This window comes from Semicossyphus pulcher, unplaced genomic scaffold, assembly GCF_022749685.1.
Source record: "Semicossyphus pulcher isolate SPU_LCO1_2020_fin unplaced genomic scaffold, fSemPul1.0.p SCAF_18, whole genome shotgun sequence".
Lineage (NCBI taxonomy): Eukaryota > Metazoa > Chordata > Actinopteri > Labriformes > Labridae > Semicossyphus > Semicossyphus pulcher.
In genome coordinates this window covers 14,985,317-15,011,249 of record NW_027211691.1, presented here as the reverse complement: position 1 = coordinate 15,011,249, position 25,933 = coordinate 14,985,317, and the positions used below count along the sequence as shown (strand labels likewise).

Sequence of the window (25,933 nt, the reverse complement as noted above, 5' to 3'; positions counted from 1 at the left end):
CCGCCGGGTTATGTAGGGAAGAATATCAAACACACATCGAGTTTCTGACATATGATTTGACAGTATAGTATGATTGACATATATGACAACCAATCCTTTGATAGAATTATTCCAAAGGTTAAATATGATTGGTGGTTTTTGTCTGTCAATCAATATTAGTAACCAATAGAGAAGTCCTATGATCACAACCTAGCTATTGTAATCCCTGTAATCTGATTGGCTAAAACTGTATTCCATGAGTCTTCCCACATTATTCACCTCTTGTGGTGGATGTCCGTCAGTTGACAAGTTGGAAAATTTTAGTAAGTTTTCAGGCAGCGTCAGTCGCGGTAAGTTTATTTTAAAGTCATACACAGCCGATCTTCAAAAAGGAAAATAACATATACAAGTGTAGTTTGCGATCATACATTTGAGGTAACTTGAATTATACGTCTATTCGATTTATCCCTGTAAAGCTGTCAGCGGTCGTTTAAGTTGCCTGGAGTTGGCTAACCCGCTGTGGTTGTTAGCGTCAGTTAGCCATTCTGCTCGTTATGTTTTAACCGGTTTAATTTAGCTTAGCTAACACATTAGTGTTTAACACACACAATGTCTGCTAACACCACTGACAAATCCACGAGTGTTTCGCTTTACACTTTGTTTGTGTCCTTCTTTTCGTTATGAACTCTGAAAAACAACAAACAACGGAGAAGATTAGCTTGAAAACGTTAGCCTCCATAATTATCGTGATGTTGTAAGTTGGATAAGTAGGAAACTTTGCTAATTGAAATAAGCTTAGATTGAAATTGGAATTCTTTAAGCACTTTGTTTATCTCAGTCAAAACGCAGTGTTAAAGCTGCCAAGTCACTTCTATCGCTTTATTTATTCCGTCACAAATCTAACAGCACATCTGGTAACGTTACAAGCCTTAAACATGTAGCTACTGTGTTTCCACACTTAGTGATTTGAATTTAGTCTCTCTAAACAACAAGCATTGGATTTTTTTAAAGTGTTATTTATATCACAATAATTTGTATTTACTCAGTTGCTGTTTCAGTCTTGTGACATGCCCACTTGTTAGGGAAATATATGGGAAATCGCCATTCCTTAATTTATGAATTATGAGATTATAGATAGGGATGCACGATATTGGATTTTTGGCTGATATCCGATATGCTGATATTTTTCAACCCTTTTTGCTGATTTCGATATATTAGACATATATTTTTTTCCACCTCACTGCAGAGAACATCAAGTCTCCCCTGTAGTGAAATTGATATCATGCCTACTCTTATTGCAGTGGCCCAGTGGCAGATGCAGAAGTAACATAATACAGTGCTTTTTAAAATGTACACATTCACTATATAAGAAAATTACTTAAAATTAGGGTAAGAACAAAATGCCATATTTATGTGTATGTAACGTTTTCTTTTCTTTTTTTAGGGATTCATCGAGCATTTAGGCAGAATTAAAGCGTTTTATCGACAGAAAATATCGTCGTCATTTTCAAGCCATAATCTGCAGATACCAATAACATTGTTTTTATAAATACCCACTACCACCAATACAGGATGATACAGAACATGTTTACCTGTATTGTGCTTTAAGAATAAACACAGGTATACATTGTGTGGGCATGAAGCTCCTCGAGATATCATTGTTGCTTTAAGATTTCTGTGATCCAATTTCTCGCTCTTCTTTTGCCTCTAGATGGGTGTTTTGTGATGATGACCTTGGTGTTGGGGCACGTGTCCACCTGCCCTTGTGAAACATGTCGATAGAAATGAGTAGAGATCATGCACCGATTGAAATGGACCTGGTATGTGAAAGTCTGTGTTGATGTCTGCCAAACATAGTAAATAAATGCATACAAAAAATAGATTTCATTGTCTCACACAGACTATGAAACACCATCATTCAGTATTATACATTTTTCAGGCTCTGATCTGAAATGTTAGGGTCTCATTGTCACAAGATCTCATAAGTACCAGCCATGGACGAGTAAAATAATGTTTTCCATATAATCAAATCACCTGGCATATAACTTTTTCTTTCAGTTGTGATATAAATAATGTATTCTGTCTTTATGTTTTACAGGCTTTTGGATCAGCCAAGCCCTATGGGTCCTCGAGAAGTATCGTGAGGAGAATAGCCTCAAGTCTTCCTCTGAAGCCCTGCCCCAGGGTTCATTTTCAGGTGAGGGAAAGTTGCCAGGATCCCAGTTTTTATAATGTTCTTGTGTCAGACGTGTCAGTTTTTAAAAAAGAAACATGTCCGGATGATCTTGTAAGCAATAAATGGCATGTTGCCCTTCTTGTGATTTCTTGTTTTTCACAAGAAAGCATCTGATAAAGCCCTGTCGCCTTTTCTCTCTTGACTGTCACAGATACGTGACATGAAATCACACACCCTCAACTTCTGTTTACCTCTGCTTTTCTGACTGTTTTCATTTAAGAACCATAAACAGAGCGGGTGAAGTCGGTACAATAGAGGTGTTTTCTTATCGTCAGAGCTGTGACTGTGCGTTCTGAAGTTTCAAACTGTCAACAAATCAACCTTTCAGATATTTAAATTCAGTGGCATGCTGTTTTAAAAACTGAACTCCTTCTCGTTACCTCTCTGTCTCCTTCAACACTGTGCTTTCTCTTTTCTTCCTCCTCCAGCCTCCCTCCCTAGCTATGAGGAATGCAGTTTTTCTGCTTTAGGTCAGTTTGTTCAGCAACCTTCAACAACCCTGTGCTGATTAAAGACCTCCTGAGCTACCTGAGTTACCTGAGCCTGTCATTAACATCGTATAGATCACCTCCTCCTTCTTTACTGCCCTGCATTCTTCATTTTGACTTTATTACTTCCTTTTTTATAAGTTATTGAGATGCATTGTTGAAGTGTGTGCTTTTCTTCTGCCTACATGTTGATCTCGGCTGTTCTCTTTCTCACAGCTTTATCCTTATTCGGAGGATGCTGGTCTCCTGATTGGCACCAGGAGGCAGAACGGTGTAGTGGCCTCTCTGGCTGATGTCGCCTGGATCGACAGGGATGAGGAGGGTGACAAAGACTTATTTGGCAATCCCAGGTAAGAGTGGGGTAGTGATCTTCTGGCTAACTTCTTCCATTACTTCTTTCTCTAAGTTTTGTCCTAATCTGAATTAAAAAAAACAGGTCAGGGGTTCCGCCAGGTCTCTTGTTTCGAGCCCGCCAGCCTCCTTCTCAGAGCTTAACCCGCCGGAGGTCACTGCCAAGTCTGCATCAGGGGCCTCCGGACCCCCAGGGACCAACAGTCGCCAACGATGTGGCGATTCAGAAGATCAGTGCACTGGAGACAGAGCTCGCCAAACTCAGAGCTCAGATAGCACAAATCGTGCTGGCTCAGGAAAAGAGCGCACAGCCAGGTATCTCTTACACTCTCTCCCTCTCTCCGCTCCCTGTAAATTAGTTTCCTGCTTGGTGTAGTAACAAACATCGCCCCCTAGATGGCAGCAGAATTTCACGTCACAAAGCTTTAACATTTTTCCTTCCTTTGTTTCGGCCTCAGCTGCCTCCACAGGGACACCTCCACCTCCCCCTCCACCCTATGGCACCCTGCCTCCCCCTCCTCCACCACCACCACCTCCTCCTCCACCACCACTACCCCCACCCCCAAGTCTCCAGCGGACATTTTCTGCCATTGACTTGATAAAGGAGCGCAGGGGAAAGAACACAAACAGCCAGACAGCTTTGGAGCCGAGGGCAGCAGAGATCCCCAACATGCTCGACGTACTGAAAGACATCGGCAAAGTCAAGTTGAGATCAGTGAAAAGGTAGGCCACCACTTAAAGACAGGAAGTGTTTCTGGGGTCGTCCCTTGTATCTTATATAATTTGATTGATTGGAAGTTGTAATTGTTTCCGTAGTCGTCCAGCTGAAGGAGATGCCAAAGTGAAATCCAACGACCCGGTGGATGCTGCGTCTCTCATCGCGGAGGCCTTAAAACGCAAGTTTGCCCACCGCTATCGGCACGACAGTGAACGAGACGACAGTGAGGACTTCAAACTTCCTATTCCAGAAGTGAAACCTAAAACCCCAACCCCTCTGGTAAGAGACATTATTCGCTCACTGCTATTATTTTATAACAAGCCACATATGCCTTTTCTAGAGTGTCATGTAGTTTATTCTGTTTTCACAGTTTGGACAGCACATGTTGAAACAAACTGGAAAAAGGAAGATGCTCTGAACGGGTGATTCTGAACTCAAGCTCCAAGGGGTACTGATGACACTTGTGCCCTATGAACCCTTGAATATCAGCTGTGTTTTTGTGGACGGACATGGGAATCTGCCTGTCTTCTTTATAGTGTTGCATTCAGTGATGATTTTGACCATCCGTTTTTGCACTTTTCTAACTTATCTCTTTGTTTCCAAAGGATTTTTCTTTTGAATGTTTTTTTTGTGTGTGTTGGAAAGTCAAAAGTTCTGCTCATCGTTAATGAAAGAGACACTACAGAATAGTCGTTAGTGTTATTGTTAATCATTGTTGCACAAAGCATCATCGGTCAGTTGTTCATTCCCAGTTTTTAGGGGACTGTGAAAGCTGTAGAGTTCTTCTGCCACAGAAAAAAGGGAGCACTTTCTTTCTGGAATATTGTGCTGTATTGTTTATTATATATGTGTGACGACTTGTAGAGTAATTTATGATCGGGATGCTTCTATTTATGTCGTAGTTTAATTATGTTTTAACACGGTATTATGTTGTAGATTTATCCGTTATTAATTCCAGTTTGTTCTTCATCTGTTCAGACTGTAAGTTGCCAGTCTTGCCATACTGGTTTAAATATATACATCCCAGTTTTATTTAACCTTATTTCTATTTCCAAAGAGCCAAAGACATTCCAATGACGCTCTCTGAGATTCTGCCTTAAACTGCCAAATATTACCTTCCGCAGGACGGTGCTCCAGTAGTGAAGAAAACCGGTCCAGTAACAGTTCAGCAGAGTTGTGCAATGCTTTGTTGCTTTACCTCTTCTGCCTTTTATCACAGAGCAATTCTCCCAGAACTGAAGTCTCATAGTAGATAATCATCACTACAGACATTCTGCATTAATGCAGCTAAATCTGTAGCGAGAACATATCTTAGTCATGGGTCCTAAGGCACCCGCTGTTGTAGTATCCCAAAGGTATTCATGCTTTTGTGCCAGGTAATCGTCACATCTTCATGCCTCAGTTTGAAAATGTGTCTCACTCATTTGACATATCAAACCCTCTGGCTCATGTGAGGTTTCAAAGTGACTGAACACTATCCAATTCTGTCCACTGTAAAAGTGTAGTTGCTGCTGCAAGACAACTTTAGTGTTACCTTTTATAAACAAGGGAAGGTGGGCGGGGTATGTCTGTGGTAATAAAGTGATTTAAATTTACTAGTCAAGTTATCTTGTCTTGTCAAATCTTTCAATAAAAGTTTATGGTTTTTCCCGACTTGCTCTGATGTTTATGTGTGTCATTGTTAACCCGTAGAAAGTTGCCTGCCCTCACGTGAAACTGCTCATGATAGTTTGGATCAGTCAAAAGTGAGGGAAAAGTTACCCCACAGAGATTAAAGCTACAGTAGGCAACATTATTTCATAAGAATTTGGTTAAAACAACACATTTTGATCACTGCATTTCCCTGGTTTGTTAAGAAAAAATCTAACCGTCTAAATCAAACAACCAATGTAAATAGCCAATCACAGCGACTCTGTACTAGCGTGATCCGGCTTCCACGGGACTTGTGTCAGCAGCGCACGCAGAGGTTCTGTCGGTCAGGCGCTATGGCAACATGCTCTAAGTTTCCTGTACCTCCTTTGCTGACAACGGCATATACTGTTAACTAAGTAAAAAGAAGGAAGACCTTGGAGGAGAAAAAAAGCTACAAGGGAGCCCTAAATAAAAACAACTTAAGTAGTATTTTAACATTGTGCCAGCATTAAAGTGTACTTATTGGAATAAATAGCATCTCTCGTCTCTCTTCGCCTCGGTGGGTCTGAGAGATGCAGCACAACAGTTGTAAAATGCATGTGCATGTTACGTGTAGCGGAGTAATACAGAAAGGCGGAATGTTTTTAACATTGGTATGTTTATGTTGCTTACTGCCACCTTAAAGGCCCAGTTCGCAGATTTTCAACCTCCATAATATTATGGTAGAAGAAAAATGCAATTTGGCTCTGTTCCTTTAGAGGACGCTATCCGCTTCTCCAATGGGGCCTGGAAAACCAGCCAGAGAGCTTGCTAAACTACACTTCCTTAATCTAGGACGCCCGCCTCCGATGTCATTTGCTTTGAAATGCAGACTGCAGACCTGAAGATTTTTGATCTCGTCTTATTTTGGATTCTGTACCGCTCTGAGCCGTTGCCTGCAGCGAAAACTGTAGTATTTCACTCCAGCATCTCTCGCTGGATCGTTCCTTTCAGAGGGAGGGGCGCAATGCACGCTGGGTATTGTAGGAATGTAGAATGGACGAAACCACAAGCTGTTGGTACAACTTTCTCTACAGCTATGGAGCCAATTTCAAATATTGCTTCTACTGATTACAGAGAACACCAGCTTTGACTGACAGTGGCTTTTTCCGGGGGCGAATTGCTCCTTTAAGAAGAGTATAAACTACATGCTACAAGTCAAAGAAACATTTGTCAGCAACAGGTTTTATTATTCAAATCTTAACTGCAACAGGCATGTATCAAAAAGGTCAATACAGCAAAGCCTTTACAAAATCTGGCTCGACACTTAAGTCATCCCAAAAATGGCTGTCGCAACAAATTGTAAACAGTTTTATCAACAGTCTTACAGCACTTACAGCAAAATACAAATCAGCTAAAGTAAGAAAAGCACCTGTTATCTTTCAAAATGTTCCAACACAAACACAAGTTGTGCCACTATACAGATTCAAAGTAGACAAACCAAACACAAAGAAATGGAATGTTCAAAGTCACTCGACCATTTTGTTTCCGTACAAAAGAGAAGAGAGAGAGAGAGAGAAAAAAAAATGGGACAGCTGGAGTTGTTCCTCACAACAAAAAGGCAAAGGGATTGGACAGTGCATTCAAAGACAAGCACACCATGCACTTGATGGGAACAGGAGCTGGTTTGGTCACTTAGCATAGTTTGTGCATAGTTATAAGGCATCAATCGAGCAGTCCTTTAGGTTGCATGTGGCTGAGAGAGACATTCTGCGGAGAGGGAGAGTCTCCTTCAGTAGATCCGAGCCTGGGAAAAAAACAACAACCTTGCATCGCCTGCAGTCACCTCCTCCCCCTCCTCTCTCTCTTTATAAGAGACTGGCAAAACCCTGAGCGAGTCGAGTTGCGTGGAGTGGAGTTCCAGGTTTAGATGCATGTGCAGCGAGTTACTGATCTCCAGTCTGGGAGGGAAGCTACCCCGAGTTCAACCAGCACTGGAAGATCCATCAGAAAAAAGGACTATATTCTACAATACCTTCGCAGGGTCTCTTGGAGGTGTCGTGGAGAAGAGGCTGCACGTCCAACACCGTCGTTATTTAGGAGTGCAAGAACACATTGTAGCACAGGCGGAGTTACTTATGGCATCTGGTGTGTTTGAATAAGGTTCTGCTCATGGCTTCAACAGTGGGATGACAGTTCAAACGAGTGGTTCTTCACATCTGTGCTTCGAAAGGCAAACCGTGGAGCCGACATGATTCAGTTCAGTTCAAGGGAAAGGAACAACAAACAAACAGGGAGATGCGTAAACAGTCTTCGTAGAGGCAGCAAAAGGACCGGGCTTGTCACATTTTTTTTTTGTTGTTTTTACATGAGGAAGAATCTTCAATACAAATGCAACACGGCTTAAAGTCTTGGGAGGGTCGAAAGTCTGAATACTCCAGTCGTCTCAGTTCATTCTTCAGATCTTTGTTTTTAAATGGCACTTCAAAATACCAGAGAAAAAGTCTTCTTCAGTTCTCATACTGCTTTCCCCTTTAAGGTTCCCCAACAAAAAAAAACAAAGTGGTGTGTTCAGTCAGTAATGCCAAATCTACAGTGGACAAATAAATAAAAGAAAATACAGCAGTAGCCAAATGAGGTATCTATGTATTGCTCTATGCCAAAAAAAGAGGAATTAAAATTAAATAAATTAAATAAAATCAGTGGTTTACCAAGATGGGAGGCAAAAGCAACAAAACATAAACAAGGTGTTAGGATCAGGTGGGGCAGCGGCAGGGCTGCAGGGCGTCACATGCCCCACCCGGCCCCCCAGTGTGTGTCGAGGCCCTGAGGCCCGGGGTCAGGGGTCAGGAGGTTGAGGTGAAAGGGCACACGAGGAGTGTCAGGATTCTCTGCTTCCCTGAGGTATTTCTTTGGAGCTGGTTCCTCCCGCGGTTGTGGCTGTGTTGCTGTTCCTTCGGGCGGCGCCGGCAGCTTCCGTGTTGGCTGCACTCGGCTCGGCCTCCTCGGAGACGGAGGTTTGTTCCTGTTGTAGGCCGCCCCAGCTGGCCTTGTTCAGCCCCATGTGGCCCAGCATGGTCTGGGACAGACGTGTGTCGGAGAAACGGGCCCACTCTGCAAACAGGGGCTCCGCCACGTACGTCATGAAGCCTGAACGGGGGAGAAGAGGCAGAAGACACGTTAGGGTTAAAGCTTTGATACAAGCTAGAAGTGAAAGCTGAACAATCACAACCACTGACCTATTTGAATGTTTCCAACTGTGTTAGCCGCTCTGTCGCAGAGTGGGCTGACTTCAAGTTTGTGCTTCTTCTCAATGTCTCCTAAAAGATATAAAATTAAATATATGGAATTATATGTTCTGCATTTAAATAAAAGAAAAACAAGCCATTGTAATGTAAACAAAGAAAACTAAATAAATAGCTCGAGGAGAACCTTGTTGGAAGAACTCCTCAGTGACTTTCTCGCTCCACTGTTTGCTCAGCTCCCAGGGTCTGCAGGGGTTACAAATGTCCGCACACTTCAGAGCCATCTGCACAGAGGGGGAATAAAAACAAAATAAGAACTCAAAGCTCAAGCGAGATGCATACGTTGTTTGTGTGCAAGAAGAGGAAACTAGCCTGCAGGATGAAGTGCCGGTGGCTGGCGTTGCTTAAGCACAGGTTCTCCTGGTCCAGGTGCAGGCGAAACCTGGACAGGTAGTCATTCTGTCTGCTGATGTCCGTGGCCAGGATTAAGGAGCCCAACTCCCGCTCCATGTTAAGGCTGAAGGGGGCCAGAGAGATAAAATCATCACACTGTGGCACACATTGTGTTAAGAGTCTTCTCATTTTATAGTGTCACACTGACCTGTCCTCAGCAGGCATGTGGGAGAACAGCCCCGTCTCTCTGAGCAGGCCGACTGCTGACTTCCAGTGGTGGTTTTCCAGAACTGAGGTATTCTGCGTATAAAAAGAATAAATCAGATTATGTGTTCCACTACAGCTCATTCATAAATGAGTTCAGACAGGCAACTGTTTGGAGGTGTTACCCTATAGAGTGTAGCTAGATAGTGGTTAGTCTTGATGAGGAAAGGCTGGTTGACCCCAGGATGGTCCAGGTCGTGTGTGGCGGCTGCGAGGAGTCCCAGTAGGATGTCACAGGAGGTCAGAGACTTGGCAAGCTGCAATTGCAAAGTCTCACATTATGATTGTTTCTAAACCATTGAGTAGAAGGTTTCTCAAGACAAAAAGAACTAAAATGCATTGTTGGCATGTCTCACCATGGGTTCCCGCAGGTAGCAGTACATGGCCTGTGTGACGTCTGCAGCATGCACAGCGTTGTGGTAGGGGTTGTCGCTGTGGTAGTCCTCCTGGACCATGACTAGGAACCTCCAGAGTTTGACCATGTCCAGCTGGAAGAGCTCCACCAGGCCGTACTGGTTCAGCAGGTGGAAGGTCAGGGTGATCAGACTGTTTCCTGCAGGAGGACAAACAGAGTTAGCGCTCTGCTAACGACCGATACGTTGCGCTCGGTGCATTGGAGGAGAACTTTCTGTGTTGTGTTTTGCCGGTGCATCAACTTCCTCCAAGCCTTCCTCATATACCCACAATGCAGCTGCTCTCTCTTGCAGTCCCTTTTCATGGAGTTATGGAGTTACACAGCATATATTAAGACAGATGTATGGTGGGAAGATACCCGGTCAGTCATGTCCTTATCTCCACCACATTCTGTGATTCAATTGCAATGAAACCTACTGTATGTGTCGGCTGGCATCCAATAGATGGCACCATTGGTAACGCAATGAATCTAAGGCTGGTTTAATAGTAAATTCTCCTGTCAGCGCTGCCTCTGAATGACTTTAAACCATATTTCAGATCAGGTTTTACCCACCGTTTGTCAACCTATCGAAGAGGAAAATGTCAAAATTCCAAGTCCCGACTTTTTCCAGCATGCACTACAAGAGGGGGAGAAAAAGCACTCAATTAAAGAAGATCGTGTGAAAGTGTTGTTATGCATCGTTAAATATAAATGTGGATGATGTCATACTCTAGCTTGTCCAGTGTAGTCTTCATCCAGGAGGTGGAGGGGGATCTGCTGGGGGATTCCCCGCAGCAGACGGGATGAGTGCAGGTACCTCTGGAAGCTGAGCAGTCTGTGGACCCTCCTCTCGGGAGCAGAGGTCGCTGACGCAGACCCACATCCCAGCCGTGCTACACGCACACACACACACACACACACACACAGGCAGAAAATGTAATATGGGTAATAAATGTACGAGTGATTTTTGGTTAGTGTTTATCCAACAAGCTCATTAGGCTCAGAGGATCATTTGGGTTGCACAAACTCAGTGGGGATCTGACACCAACACAGAGATATACAAACAGTCGCTGCTGACACAGCCGCCCACTCATAAGCCTTTCGTCTGGAATCACACAGCAGACATGCTTTGTCAGTGGTCTCTCTCCCTCTCACACACACACACACACTCACACACTCTCACTCACACAATAGCTCTGTGTCTGAATAAACCGTGACTGCAATCCGGAAACACGTCAGCATGAGATAGGATTACTTTTGGGTCAAAATGTCAACACACACACACACGCATACACACACACACACACAGTCACTCTCTGTAACCGTTTGTTTGCTAAAAAGATTTCAATGAGTGTGAAAGTTATTTTATCACACACGTATTCACAGTTTGCAGACCTTTCTCGTCATGTGTAATATAAACATCTGTTAATGCTGATGGACGGGAACAAACTGTACGCTGAGGTAAAGTGATTTATACTCACTGTGAAGAGTTCGGAAGTCGATGCACAGGTACGGGTGGGAGCTTCTTCGTTCCGGTTCAAATCCAACCTGACTTCTCACTCTCACATCTCCTAGAAGAAATCAACACTTATTTCCTCAAGATTCATGCGGCTTGAAAAGAAAGCTTTTAAACAAAGTATTTACACATAGTTTTAATTGTACTAATATAATGGAATTTATTCGCATAAGAGCAACAGAGATGAGCTTTACCACAGGACGATGAAAGGAGCCTTATCATAAGAAAACTAGTGATGTAATGTGAAATTACCCACATGCCAGATATCCTGCCTTCTTTTAAGCGTCCTCTGTATCCGAGACAAAGCCAGTGTTTTCTCCACAGAGGCTCTTTCATCGCTTATCTAAACACTGAGACAGATTTTGGTTTTCTGGCAATAAAGATAAAAGAGATGGGATTTCCCTCCCACTTGACTTAATACTTATTTTGCTTTATTTGGGTTGTTTTATGTTTGTTGCTATCCTGCCTGTTTGATATTTTATAGTAACTGCTTTTATTGTGACATACCTCTGTGAGGGATCCTTTATAGTGATTGGTTTCTTTTTATTTTTCGCTCTGTCAACACATTTAACGGACTTCTTTAAGCGGATCGATATGATTACAGTTAGTCCTCCATATTGTGTGATTAGAGCCACATCCCTAGCTATGGTCTGTTCTTCATAACAAATGGTCTGTTATTGAGAAATAACAAACCTCGGAATGCTAGGATTAACCAATCAGATTCAAGTACTCAAAGTGATAAGACTTTCATTTAAATAAATGTCTGTTAAGTCACTATCTATCGCTGAATGAGGTAACACAATGGTGATTAAGCCTGTGGCCCACTGATGAAAGCCTTTGCATCTGCAATATTATGGACCGGGTGGCTGTGGTGACAAAATCACAAGCGGCGCCCAGTTAGTGGCGCGTTTTCCATCACCCAGCAGTGGTTGGTCTGCCAGAGAGGGTAGGCGGAGCTAAGCGGCTGCTTTCCGGGTCTCTGCAAGTGTTATGAGTAAACAGTAATCTACTATGGCTGAACAAACAAAGAAAGGATGGATGACTACAGATGCAACTTCAAAAATAAGTGAAAATCCAAAGAAAAAGAAAAAAAATTTGACGCTCAGATGAAGCAAACAGTCTAAAAAGGAAAGCGACCGTCAGCGAGGAAAATCAAGAGTTACAACCGGAGCCAACCGTGGACGTCACACATGCAACACTGTCTGGATATCTGGGAAGTGTGCTCACGCAATTACCGTTTATCGCCATAGGTGCCGCCAATGAGAACGAAACAGAGTTCTTCGAGATTACAACTTTAACAAACAACTGTACAGCTTAGCAAAATACGCGCATCTTCTCATTTTGAAGATGTTATTTTGTTTTGTTTGGTTGAGTTGTAACCAGGATATAGATATTAAAGCCTTCAGGGAATTATTGTTGTTGAATGCCATCAAATTAAATGTTGCAGTAATCAGGCATAATCTCTCATAGTAAATATGGTAGTGGATTTGCATTTCCTGCTGCTCAAAGTATGCACGGGACACGTCACCATCAGCTTTGCGTAACAATTAAGAAATAATCCATCTTATACTAAGCTCTCAAAGTGACGCAGGACCTCACCTCTCCATTCAACATGTCAAATGCGGTAAAGCCCATCGTTCTGGTGCTCAAAGCAAACTAACACAAGCAAAAAAGATGGGATTTTGTAAAAACCATGTGACCCAAATCTGGTGTATATTATCCATGTGCCGGCACAGTCACGCACAAACACACACTCCAACGATCCAGAAGAGGAGAGTCAATCAAACAGCTGAGCATGCAATGCCATGTCAGGACAGTCGGCTCTACTGTTAGTGCTCAGAGTGATTTATAGTCGATGTAGGACTGTTTTTAGTAGTCAGGCAGAAGATCAGGATCAGGCTCCAGACTTGGACCAATAAGAGGGCGGCCGGCCTGCTTCTAGACTGCAGTGAAGGTAAAGTGAGGTGAGAGGATGGTGCTATGACACTGAGGCAGTAAAATGCAAGTGTTTCATTCCAGGCAACTGTCTAAAGGCATTTTAAACGTCAACAGTGATGTGGTAGGATTCCAGCATGGCACTTCTGATTGTTTCTTGTGTGCATTATGATTTAAATCAAAGCAGTCACACGGATGCGTTCCTCCAAACCAGCACGTTACTTACTTGGAAACAGCTGTTTGAAAACTACAGAAGCTCCTATCAAATTACCAAAGAGTTACAATCCAGGCGTGACGATGCTCCACATTATTCTGACAAGCTGTTTGGACAGTTGTTTGTATAAATATGGAGGATCAAACCGTATCTGTGGCATTTCACGTGCACAACTGTGTGTGTGTGCGAACATGCATCTGTCACATCTGCAGATGCATGTGCTACGGCTCAGCACGTGTGTGTGTGTCTTGTGTGATTAGTGTGTTTTCAGAGTCACGGGGTCCATGTTTCCCCTGCGGTGCATTAGCGCTGGTGCTCTGGGGTGGATGTAGGTCATGTCATTATAACTGATGCGGCGAAAAGCTCTGAGTCCTGCTATTTGAAAGCACATCAGCATTAAGTTGGCAGACTGAACCCCCGGCCAGGGCGCACACCAGTCTGCATTAGCGTGCCTCTCCTCACACTCGATTTAATATCAAAATCTAGCGTCACAGATGCTTCATGCCGGTGACGTAGGAGCCTGCAATCATACTCAGCCAAGTAAAATGATTAAAAAGCTAAAACTCCTTCAGTCGGCTCGATAAATCGCCGCTGCTGAGATGAGACGCACGTGGCAGCGGGCGAGTCATGGGTATTATCAGGCTGGAGAGAAACACAGTAAAGCAATATTATGTGAAAGCTACAGTAAACAGGATTTCAACAAAGACACTCAGTAAGCCTGAATGCCCCTGCTGTTTAATGCTCCCTGCCTACTCACTACGCTTCACAGCAGCATCTAATATCTATGAACGGCGCTGACAGGAGAACACTGAGAGCGATTCTACTTTCTTTCTAGCTGCTCACTCGCAGCCGGCGCCATCTGATCTGTGAATTAACGTGGGAAAAGTTGCGAGTGAGGGTGGATCTGTGTGTGTGTGTGACGGACGTAAGGGGTAGAAGCAGGCTCTAATCGCATCATTATCCCCAATAACCTTATTGATTAGGAAGCAAGAGGCTGATCTGGCTGCTACAGGGATGCATCTGCCTGACAGAGCCGTAAGCCCTCCATCCTCTCATTCATTTTCTAAACTGCTTATCCTGTTTGGGGTCGCCGAGGGCAGAGCTGGACGAGTGGACACATAAAAAAACAACACTCTGCATTTTTGGAAAAACCTGATTAAACTTTAAAAAACACAAACCTACTCTGCAGAGAGATTACCAAAAGGACGGGGATTGAGCGGACTCGACTGCGTTTATAATCTCTCCATCCCTCTCTCCATCCATGTCCCATCTCGCTGCTTTTTAAGCCATTGTGTGTTAAGAAAAATGAAAATGACCACAGAGGGGATCAAGCCCCTGATGTCGTATGCGTGTGTCTGTTGTCAGTCCACGTGCTGTTACGTGATGAGAGCTGGGAATTACTTACCTAGCATGCGAATGTACAGCGCTGTCTGGTCGGAGCTGTCGTAGGAGATCGCCCCTCGTCTCTGCACACACAAAAAGGAACAACATCAACAACTCTGCACGTTTAAACCACTATAATGCTGCTGTTTTATCCGTAACACAACCCAAACAGTGAGTTTTATGCCCACATACACACCTCAGAAAAAATATATAGGCATATAAACAGAGCTTGATAAGTGGAAGGTGATGAAATGTTGCTACTGTTGGTTCTAATCTGCCCTCTGCGCGTGTGTGTGTGTGTGTGTGTGTGTGTGTGTGTGTGTGTGTGTGTGTGCGCGCAAAAGCGTTTCACTGATAAACATGTTCCAGCTCCATATCATCAGCCTGATATGGCACTTACACCACAGCTATCAGTCATGTGAGCGGCCCACGTGTTGTGTGGACAAACATGCACACACCCATACACAAAAACACACACACACACAAGTACACAAAGTTTCTCAGAGATAGAGATTCCTGTGGGTCCCATCCAAATAGATACAACCTAACCAAATAAGTGTGATGTGATCTGTGGAAGTTATATGTTCCCTGATATGACGTCAGCCGGGGAACGTAATTTGAATTAATTTGAATTTGTGTTTGAATTAGCTTAAGTAGACGGGATAACCAGGACAGATGCTGCCCACCAACACACACGTCTGATAACAAGTCACCAAGTCACAATCCTTAATACCAGAGTGTTTGATAAAGAATTACATCTTTAAGTTCAAAAACTTGTCTTGTAACATCTTTAAGTATACATTTACTTCCTTGTAGATCAATCTAATCGTAGCTAATCAATTGAGGTAAGATTATGATTAGATTCCAAGAAGCAGCTACAGGTAATTTATGACCACATGTTAGCTGTTTTCTCTCTACAAATATAAAGTTTTACCCTCAACAATGTACGCTGAGGATATACAAATGAGTGCTGTCAAAATGGGCCAAAAATAACGTTCGATTATTCCTTCTAAATAAACACAACTATTCAAATATCTATTTTCGCAGGATATGTCCACGACGGCATACCAATACAACGAGAGACAAACTTACTTGCAAACATTTAAACATAAACACACCTTTTAAAAGATCAACATACACTTCCTGTTGGCAAAATAAACACATAAAATAATGGACACTAGGCACTCCGAGCATGCAGTGCTGTGACAGGTATATTTATTTAAACATAAACATGCCTTTTAAAAAAAAACAACATAACTACCCCCGTCTGTTATGCTGGGAGTGAGAGTCTCTGTGTCTGTGGCCGGGCTGGGATTTGAATTCTCCGCCATCATTGGCCTACCACATGCCACACGGTTGTTGTTTTAGCTCGTTTCAGCTAGGCTAACGTTAATTATTAACGTATCATAGTATAAAGGGACGTTGTGATGCATTCAAAAATTGCTCCATTACCAAGAGAGTGCATACGTGGACATACGAGAACACGCGAGACAGCTGCGGTAGTGCTGATTTTTTAATATTAATTTTAATATCCGTTTATTACAATTCGGTTATATATATATATATATATTTGAATTTAGAATATTTGTTGACAGCCCTAATACGAATACAACAAGACAAAGACAGAGTGGGCTACAGTCCGTATGGGGAGCAAAAAGGCAGAAAGCATTGGTAAAATTTTAATCAGCCATCATCAAAGGCAATTTAGCCTTTACTAATATCCTGACAAAAGTGCACATGCCAGTCCGGTTGTAGATTCTGCCTCTAATTTCCAAGTCCAATCTTTCATCCCAAGTTAGCAGTCGGGTTGTAAATACTGGTAATCAAATAGAAAAGGAAGTCTTGGCCCCAATATCCCTTACACCCCAATAACTGATTTTAAATACCGATATACCAATAATAATGAAATCCTATTACTGTTTTCCTGAAAATAAATGCACAGCAAACATCAGACAGTCGTTTACACTGGCTCAGTGAGCACCAAAAGCTTCCAGTGCTTCATTAAACTCTTCAACATATAAAGCTTAATCGTGGTTTTGGAGCGTAAGCAACAAACAAAACAACATGTTTCTTTCTGTTTCCATGGTTTCTACTATCAAATAAAAATATGCTGTATTTGGTTTCAATAACAGCTCTTTTGTTGACTTTCGAATGGAAACCATTTTTCCTGCAAATAAAGTTGTCGGTCTCATCTTTACTTTGTCTGCAACACCATCCAGTGTGAGCAGTATCTCTCAGCAGGAGGCAGCTGCAGCAGCAGCAGCAGCAGCAGCAGCAGAGTCTCTGCACACTGGTAGTTGTAGCGGGTAGGACTGTGGTAAGTGCATATTTGCTCTGTCGACAGACAGCTGCTCCGGGCTACACTGAGGTGTTGGCTCACCTCTCGATGCACTCAACACATCGTAGCCCCCCTCCAGGCCGGCTCTCCGCTCTGCCTTCTGCAGCTGCCCTTATCTGGTGTCACCCATTCCTCAGGGAGCCTGCCTGACAGGCCCGTCCGCTCTGTGACGGACGCCGTCTATATTCTGGGACCATTTAAAGGCAACCATCAACCGGTCCCACCACAAGCACAAACACAAACAAACACAAATGTACATGCTTGTACACTCTGTTCTTCATATCCTCAGGATCACTGTAGATCTCCTTTACACACACACACACACACAAACACACACACCTGACACTGTCTGTCCTCTAAGCTCATGACAGCCGCCAATCCAAAGCTAATATTTTACCGGCTAGCAAACAGCTTGACTCAGGGTGGGTAATCTACAGAGCTGTATTTTAGTGTCAACAGGCCTCTATGTTTACACACAGCACCGGTGGTTAGTGTGAATATTATAGATTGTGTGTATCCAGCCCGGGCTGTGTGTGTGTGTGTGTGTGTGTGTCAGGAAGTTGGTATCGGCTGTAACATGCGTGGGAACTGTATAGTGCTGGCCGTAGAGCTGGGAATGGAAGGGTGACCAGCCCTGCCAGCACTTGCCCAAACAAACCTTTTGGCCACAGCTTGCTACACACACACACACACACACACACACACACACTCATACGGGGCCAGCCACCAGTTGGCACTTAAGTGGACCCTGGCATGTGCTCCCTTGTGAGCTGGTATGAAGGAGGCGGCGGCGCAAACACTTTATCAATGTCACATTCCCACTGCGAACAGAGGGGAGAGTCACGTTTTACCCTTGAAATGGCCGGCCCACAACACACACCCCTGGCACCCTGCCACGCCTCGCACTGCCAAGTGCCAACACAAAAAAAATTCATAGAGGTCCTGTCGTGGTCGGAGATGAACTCGAGCCCCTTTTTAAGCTCTGTTTTTGACATTCACGCTTCACAGCTGAGGAGAACGGCAAATAAGGGCGCACGAGGGAGAGCGAGATGCAGGGTGTCAAAGTCATATACTCATAATTCATTTATTAAAGCTACCTCACACTTTAGCTCTCTGTGCACAAGCTTATCGTAAGTTTCAATCGCATGAAACATTAGGAATGCGTAGCAGAGTTTAACCTCCTTTGTGAAATGTTTGTTGGTGTAAACAGCCTGCATGATCTACAGTTTTTTCTCTCTATCTTTGCATCTTTGAACATCACAACTTGGAGGGTGAAATAATCCTTTTCTGAGAATCTGTTTGGGGTTTCTTTGCAACTGCATGTTGCGCATGTTGTAATTCTGTTGCATCATCAGAGAATGGGATTACCACATTTTTATTAAGGCTAAACAGAGATTGACAAATTTATGCACGCTTAGTTTGTACTGCAGCACACTGACCGGTTCACTTTGGATCCTGAAGCAGCTGCTGAAGGAAGTGACTTCGAGAAAAGGACGGACTGCTAATTTCTGTTTGATTAAAGTGATGTGCATCTACACCAGAGCAGGGCTTTTTTTTTGTCTGTAGACCAAGCTTTAACTTTACAAAGTACACGAACTGGATAGACAAAGAGGTGCGGTCAATAGGCACAGATGGGGTGTATCTCAACGCTTGGAACGATGAGTGCTACAGTGCTCATATCAATTGTTCTGATCAAGGTGCGTCACAGCAAAGGTATCCAGCTTAGGGGAAATCTGCCAGTTTTTCTTAAGCTGAATGAAGAAACACAATTGGTTTCTACGGCGATATTTGAAGCGTAGGTTTGGTTTCACCATCCCTCACAAATGTTATCAGTTGTAAGAGCCAAACGCTACGCAAATATTAGGCTGAGACATCTTCTAATGAAGACAAGGCATCAAACAGAGCCTTAAAAATGAGACTGAATGTTTCTCAAAATGGCAATACTTGAAATTGAGTCGATCTTGTAGTAAAAAAACCTTCTTTTTTTTTTCATTCAGTCAGAGCTCTTGGTGCCAGCGTCCAGTGAACATAAGAGAAAGAACAGCTTGAGCCATGCTGGTTGCCACTTTGCATTTGACCCACAGCCTGCGGCATCAAACAAAGCCGGGCTAGGATTAAAATTTCTACCAATCTGTTGGACTTTTGCAGCTTTGTCCCCAGGGCAGAGTGTGCAAAATTGGGGCGCAACGGGCAGATCTTGGGCTACTAAAGAACACTAAAGACATCCTCCATTGATCCATTGATTAATCCTGGACAGCGACAACTTTTTGTTCTACGAGAAATACAACAAACTCTTTGGAAAACTTTAGAATACTTGGAGGTGTACGAATCGATATCTAACCACAGAAGTGCCAAATTGGGCATAACTTATTGAAATGTTTTGCACAGGCACATAAGCGACAATGAACTGTTTGACGTTGTCCCACATTTGTAGCCTAGTTTCTTTTCTGTTTACTTGCATGAAGCTGTACAAATGTACTTTAAATGGTATTCTCATGTTTGAAGAACATATTGAAACATGTCTTTAACCAAACATCCTCAGGGTTCCAGACAGTTGGTGTTTGCTCGCAGCAGCCTGAGAACAAGGCAAATCGGGTTTTGTCTGGAGTTTACAGCTAGCATAACAGTCCGCTCATTGTGCTCTCTGCAATTCCATGTGAGCTCGTTTACATTCGGCTCTGTTTCTTATCTCAGCTTAGTCTCTCTGCCTGGGGTCGCCGCGCTCAGGTTTCTGGGGTCGGGAGGTCACATGATGTCAAAACGTCTGACAGTGTGAGTTAGCGCAGGCCTTCAGTGTTTGTCTTCTTCTGGTTCCTACAGTCAAACAGATGCTAACGGCTGCTTTAGGGATGTTTGCTCGATGCAAACAGGTTTGTGGATTGTGTGTGTGCGCGTCAAAAGGGCAGGGGCTCATTTGCAAGAACTCAAATTCGAATGAGTCCGCTGGCGTTTTTCCAAACTTGCTCTCTTGTCATCATAGGATTGTGATGAGCCGATATTGTTGTCTGACGCCCTTTGAATAGCATTCAACGGTCCAGTGCACAGTAAGGCATTCTCACACTTCCTTGTTCCAAACGCAAATATAAAACCTTCTTTTATTGTGTTATTTAGCTTTAAAAAATGGGTTTTTATCAGAGGACGTGACTGTCCAAGTCAGCTAGGGTCAAGCAAATGAGGAAGCAGGCAGTAATCCTATAAACTGACATATCAGAAACAAAACAGCGCACACACGCATGTAAATTCCCGAGATAAAAGCAGCTGGACTCAGCCGCATGGTTTCATAAACTGAAAGCTTCCTTCTGAGTTATGGCCTCTTGCAGCGCTCTGCTGTGTGGGACGTGCACATTCCAGTAACTGAGTGCTAGGCCATAAATGCGGACAGGTTTGGATTGAGTGAGTGTGTGTGTGTGTGTGTGTGTTTGTGTGTTTGTGCTCCAGCCACTGCATACACAAAAGCCCTAGATGGAGTCTACCTGTTGTTAGAGTGTTTTATGAGAACACTGTCCACTCTGACACACTCCAGCTGCAGTGAGTTCTGGAGGAGGAGAGGCCTGGGGTGAATTGGCCCGATGCCTTAGCCGGCGGATGACAGGGTTGTGTCAACGGCGAAGAACAAAGAAGCATGCTTGTCGAGCAGTAATATATCTGCAACCAGTGATTTCTTTTTCTTTTTTACCGGCGGGTAAAGTGTCTTTAAATGATTTAAGGCTTCTTTAGACAGAATTCTTTAACAGGCCTTGTATAAATGCGTTTGTAGCTCTATGAAAGAAGTTAAGGGGTGGGGGAAGGGGGCTTCATACTCTCACAGGCCGTCTACCCTGCGCAGGAATTTCATTTGTTTTTAAACATCATCCCCAGGCTCTAATTGCTTCTCTAGGCCAGCTTAGTGCCTCTCCTCCCTTGAAGTCTTAACCTTCTGAGGAGGGCAAACAAAACGCAAGTCTCCAACCGCTGCGCCCCTGGACGACTATTTGGTGTTTAAAACTAGCAACACTGGCAAATTAACTCTCTCTTCCTGTTTACGCTCATCTCATGTGTCTATAGCATTAGTGTAAATATGATTAATACGCAGCCTGAGCATCCGGCCCTGACATTGTGTCCGTTAGTGTGTTGATGTGTGGAGCCACATTCTCACGGCCGATTGCACTCGACACTGCAGCACAAAAACAAAACGGTCATGTGATAAGAGGGGCCCCTTACAGAGAGAGACAGGCAGAGGAACATGGAGGGTTTCAATGAAGACGGGCTGGAAGGGGCGGCTCCTGTTTATTTACTAAATAATTCACATCCTCGCTTAATAACAAACAGAGCCAGGCATTCCAGCTCATTCATGCAAACTTCGCAGAAAAGCCCTGAGCCCGGCGAGGAGAGAGTTAAAGCTTTTGTGGAAGGTTGTGAAACGCCGAGCTCAGAGTCTGAGCGGCTCCTTCAGCATTCTTACCACATCCTGAAACTACGTCAATCCGATGGCGCTGTGTAGGAAGAAAAAAACAAAACCTTATCGGTTCAGTTAAAATCAACAAAGTAACTCCCTCAGTGAGCAGCACTGTGGTGTGTTTCTCTTATCGGGCTCTGCACAGAAACATCCATAGTGTGGATGAAACAAGCAGTGCTATCTCCCGCCCTTACGCACAGGGCTATCATCATCTCTCTAAACATCTGAAATGAGAAGAAGTCAATCCGGGGTCGGTGGCCAACATGCTTTTGATGATATCTAAGACTGTGATATGATGGACTTAGCTGACAGCAGATCAGTGTTCCCAGTCTAAGCTGCTTTCCTCCCATTATCGCTAAAAGCCATGTGACTGCTCAGAACTCATCAATACCCTGCATCTGTTTATTGATTTGTATATCTCTGCTGGGTTTTTTTGCTTCGTTTTTTGAAAGGGTTGTCAATTACACAGCCCGGTCAGAAACATGTGACTCTTGTCACAGCCAGCATGGCTTAGAAATTTAGCCTCAGTCCAACCTTTCGGAGACGTGTTCAGCAATGAAAAACTTTAGGCGACAATATCTTTTAAGTCTTTGCTGTGACCTCCTCCTTGTCTAGACCTTTTATATTGCACCAGTCTAATCTACCTCAGTCCTGTGTTTACGCTTCACTCACGCCAAGCCAGAGGGGACCAGCATGCATCACTACAAACAAGCAAAATTCAAATCATCTTCCTCACTTTCAGGAATTAGTCAACAAGCGGCCACCGTGCATTGTCCTGAAACAATAGAGGCATTGTAACAGATCAACACGACCATTTAATGCCGTTGCTGTTTTCAACGCCTCTTCAGCAACATATTTACTCCCAATCATAAGCATTCCCCGAGCACACAGTGACATATTCTTCTGAGGCTGCTCGACCCGACTCTTTCGTCCTCTGTTTACAAGAGGAAATGTCTTCATCTGCGAGGGGAGGGGTAGGGGAGAAAGAGACAGAAAGAGAGAGGGAGCTTGGTGAGTGAGCGGAACAAGATAGCCAGAGAAAGAAAAAGAGACTGAGACTCCGGCCATCTGTGAGTCTGGCTGCGGGCCAAACCACTGCCCACAGAGCCCAGGCACATGCCTAACTGCCTCTTTCTGCAATGCTAGTCCAGAACGGCTTCCACAAACAACAGGCCTGCGGAACCACACACAAAAACACAGCAGCCACCAAGGACAAACGCACCCTTATGGTCATAAATAGGGCCCGAAACACAATATTTGTAGAAGTGTAATTACTCTGTGACAAAAGCTGAGTGACACTGCAGTGTGTGTGTGTGTGCATGTTCACCATAAAAAAAATGACATATGACTTTGTCAGCAGGGTTTATGTTGAATTACTGAATCCCTCTCTGTTCGAGCCTCTTTTTTTGCATTAATCATTAGCGTTTGCAAACTTTGTGATTAAGCGATCAAACAATGTCTCCACAAAAACGACTCATTGGAAACTCACTTAAAGTGCACTGCTTGTAGCAAATGACCCCTTTTTTCACGACAAAGAAGCACGACTACAGCACTCACACCTGCTGATTGAAAATGAACTCTGGCCTACTTTGGAAATCAGTCGGTGAACCCGACCAAGAGGCACAATAGATTTACACTTGTGTTTGTATGCAGAGGATGAGGCATCTAGCATTATGCGGAGATGGGTTTTACGGTGAGGTTTTGCGGCCTCTCCGGGGATCCATCCTTTGGGCTGCGTTCTGAAAAACAAGGTCCAAGAAACACCAAGGAGAACGACAGCTTCAGGACGTTGGATTAGTTTTAAAACTCTTCCAACTAAGGCAGAGAGTGGGGTGAATAGATGGATAGAAACATATCTTTGCTTTATTTCCGCCAACAATGCTAATAACCCTACAAAATAAAAGACCGCTGAGGATGAGCACCATCGCGGGTCTTTGATAGCCAAGGGTCTGCATTAGCCTTTGAGGGAGCTTCCTGCGCTGGTGTGGCAGGTTCAAAGCGGACACACATGGGTGGTTATGTGGAGCGGCGGCTCGCACAAAGCACTAATGGACGGCCCATTGAAGAGGACGCTCACACAGTCAAAGACAGTGACTTAATGCTTAGCTAATGTGTTGGGAGATGCCATGCAGCGCTGTGGGAGTTTCTGTTCATGACCAAACAAGCGGGACGTGACCCGAAGAGATGAGAATACACCCTGCAGCTTTTGTGCAAAACAACTGAAGCAAGAATGTTTTTTTTTTCAATTTAAAAAGTGTAACATTGTGGGAATGAGTTCATCGACTCATGACTGGATGTGCTGATAAGAAGTTGCAGGCACACGTGTGTTAAGCAAGTGTACTGGACAGAGGCCCGAACGCACAGCGCATCATCCGATATACATGCTTACACACAACAGTGACTCTGTTTCACTAAAGCATTGGACATGCACTGTACAGCTGTTCCACTTCTTCGGTGTACATGAGAATAAAGCAAAACATGAGCCAACAACACGAGCAGTTTGTGTTGGCAGCCTTTTCTCTTCTTTCACCGCAGAGTAGAAACACAGAGTCAGGCTTCGAGAGACTCATTTTCAAGAGTTCAAGACTCTGAGAAAGCAGGAAGTTCAAGTATGACTCAATGATTTATGTTTCTCCTGTCAATGTGTCAAGGGATGTTAACATAAATAACAGCGTGACACGTTCCCTCTGACAAATGTAGCAAGTCCCAGGAGTAAGCTGGTTTACTTTACACACGGTCAGTGCTGGCTAAAGTGTAAGCCAGGAGGGGGGTTTATCTGGGGGCAACATGCACAAATGCAAAGTGGTCTGAGGGGAAGGCTCGTTGGTGTGTGTGTTTAAGGTGTAAGAGATGAGAAAATGTGTGCATCTATGCAAGTGAGTGTTAGGGCCTAGAAATCCAACAACCACCTGCAAGATTCCTGTGGATAATCATATATTTGTTTAAAAAACAAGAGCTGCTTTTAAGGCCTGTGGGATTCCCAGAGCTTAACCAGTAGTTTCAAGATGATATTAAGAAGGAGATCATTCTTTTTTTAATCATTTACCTGTGACAGCTGTCTTGGATCAGGAGCCCCGAAGAGAGAAGAGCTGGAGCTGAAACTAATGGCTCCCCTCCGGCTGAGGACATGCTTGGGAACCGGCCTGTCAAGAGGCAAAACCGGCAGCTGATAACATACTTCCATTGAATTATCAGGGCTGGATCCGGATCAAAAATATAAAAAAATCAAACATAGAATGAAAAGGACAATAAATGCAATGCAAAAATAGATGACTGGTGAATGAGAAAATCTCCCAAAGCCGAAAAAAATCTTTCAATATTGTGTTAACGATCTGCTATCGAGCTGCAAAGTATTTCTGTTCATTATGAGCGACTCAAAACTTGTCCAGATCGCCTTCATTGATGCTGCGTCTCGACTGCCTCCACCGTTTTACCTCCTTTGGTGTCATTCTGTAGGAAAAAAATCATGCTTCTGTTGCATTTGCTTCTTTCTTTCTCATTTTACTCAAATCCGGGCCCACGGACGACGAGACCTTCTTGCCATTTTCTGGGTCTTTATGAAAACGCTTCCTCATTTTCGGAGCAGAAAAAAACGTCCGCTCATTTGCGTTTCGTTGCCTTTACGGATCCGCATATCCCGAAATGAAAACAAAAGGCACGACCACTTCCAAAAAATGTCATCAACATATCATACTGAACGCAACACCGGCGGATGAGGTGAGGCAGCTCCAGGATGTGAGTCCTTGTCAGCCGTGGCAGGGGAGGATTTCTCTCATTCAGACTTACACCGGTGGCGAAATATAATCAACATGTAGGGCTTTTCCGTCTTTTTTCACCAGCTGCATAATGATGAAGGAGCTGTTGTCTAATTCACCGCTGACCGTAAAGCACAAAGTGTCTGGCTTGGAGAGGGAAATCCCGACGTTCATCCCATTCACTGCGATTCCGGTGGCTTTAAAGGAAACGTAATGGCACGTGACGCAAAACTATCAACCAAAAAACGACAAATTAAGAACCTAAAGAGTGTATATCCTCCTATAACTACCTACCTATCGTCCTAAACATTAGCCTACTGTATGGTTTTTAAAGCACACACCACCTGCCAGAGATGGTGCTGTTGGAGCTAGCATAAAAAACGCCCTTGTCTACAATTGACCAATCGCGTGAAGGCAGCTATTGTAACGTCAATGCTGATTGGGCAAAAGCGCGTATGGCATATACATAGAGTTGTTTGATTGGCTACGCGACCAGGGCGATCCCAAGACCTATATGAGCAGTCGTTTGCAGACGGCGTGGACTTTCTCAAGGGTATTCCTTCACAACGGGGCTTGCCCTGCAGCGGTTCACATCATTGCCTGTGATTACCTTCCTCTCATGACTCATACTACTTGGGAGCTGAGACTCACCGGGAGTTTGAAATACAGCCGAGGAAA

The 25,933-nt window shown here is 43.9% G+C and overlaps 2 protein-coding genes across 3 annotated transcripts; one reads left to right on the top strand and one right to left on the bottom strand.

The window, feature by feature from the left end:
* The first annotated feature begins 246 nt into the window (after positions 1-246).
* On the top strand, positions 247-5,425 carry mtfr1 (mitochondrial fission regulator 1). Its single transcript, XM_069667411.1, has 8 exons — positions 247-329; positions 1,691-1,799; positions 2,078-2,176; positions 2,920-3,053; positions 3,140-3,369; positions 3,513-3,777; positions 3,871-4,051; positions 4,143-5,425. The coding sequence occupies exons 2-8, from the start codon at positions 1,752-1,754 to the stop codon at positions 4,188-4,190; spliced, it is 1,005 nt and encodes a 334-aa protein (XP_069523512.1). The 5' UTR covers positions 247-329; positions 1,691-1,751; the 3' UTR covers positions 4,191-5,425.
* A 1,196-nt stretch (positions 5,426-6,621) lies between these two features.
* pde7a (phosphodiesterase 7A) lies at positions 6,622-25,556 on the bottom strand. 2 transcript variants are annotated; one of them, XM_069667507.1, is made up of 12 exons: positions 24,547-25,556; positions 14,750-14,810; positions 11,161-11,250; positions 10,409-10,572; positions 10,253-10,316; positions 9,642-9,838; positions 9,411-9,542; positions 9,230-9,321; positions 9,001-9,145; positions 8,816-8,912; positions 8,623-8,703; positions 6,622-8,533 (listed from the first exon to the last, which is right to left on the bottom strand). In XM_069667507.1, exons 1-12 carry the CDS (start codon positions 24,682-24,684, stop codon positions 8,265-8,267), a joined length of 1,530 nt encoding a protein of 509 aa, XP_069523608.1. In that variant the 5' UTR covers positions 24,685-25,556; the 3' UTR covers positions 6,622-8,264. The 2 variants fall into 2 exon arrangements, with proteins under 2 accessions (XP_069523608.1, XP_069523609.1); XM_069667508.1 differs by having other exon boundaries at positions 11,161-11,247.
* Positions 25,557-25,933: the final 377 nt, after the last annotated feature.

What these genes read in the sequence shown, in the direction of transcription:
- mtfr1 (XM_069667411.1), top strand. Translation starts at nt 1,752, where the DNA reads ATGTCGATAGAAATGAGTAGAGATCATGCACCGATTGAAATGGACCTG. An exon ending in GACTTATTTGGCAATCCCAG is followed by an intron (nt 3,054 to 3,139) that starts GTAAGAGTGGGG and finishes TAAAAAAAACAG; the next exon opens with GTCAGGGGTTCCGCCAGGTC. An exon ending in GGAAAAGAGCGCACAGCCAG is followed by an intron (nt 3,370 to 3,512) that starts GTATCTCTTACA and finishes TTTCGGCCTCAG; the next exon opens with CTGCCTCCACAGGGACACCT.
- pde7a (XM_069667507.1), bottom strand. Translation starts at nt 24,684, where the DNA reads ATGGAAGTATGTTATCAGCTGCCGGTTTTGCCTCTTGACAGGCCGGTT. An exon ending in GCTACCTGCGGGAACCCATG is followed by an intron (nt 9,543 to 9,641) that starts GTGAGACATGCC and finishes TTGCAATTGCAG; the next exon opens with CTTGCCAAGTCTCTGACCTC. An exon ending in CACATGCCTGCTGAGGACAG is followed by an intron (nt 9,146 to 9,229) that starts GTCAGTGTGACA and finishes GGCCCCCTTCAG; the next exon opens with CCTTAACATGGAGCGGGAGT.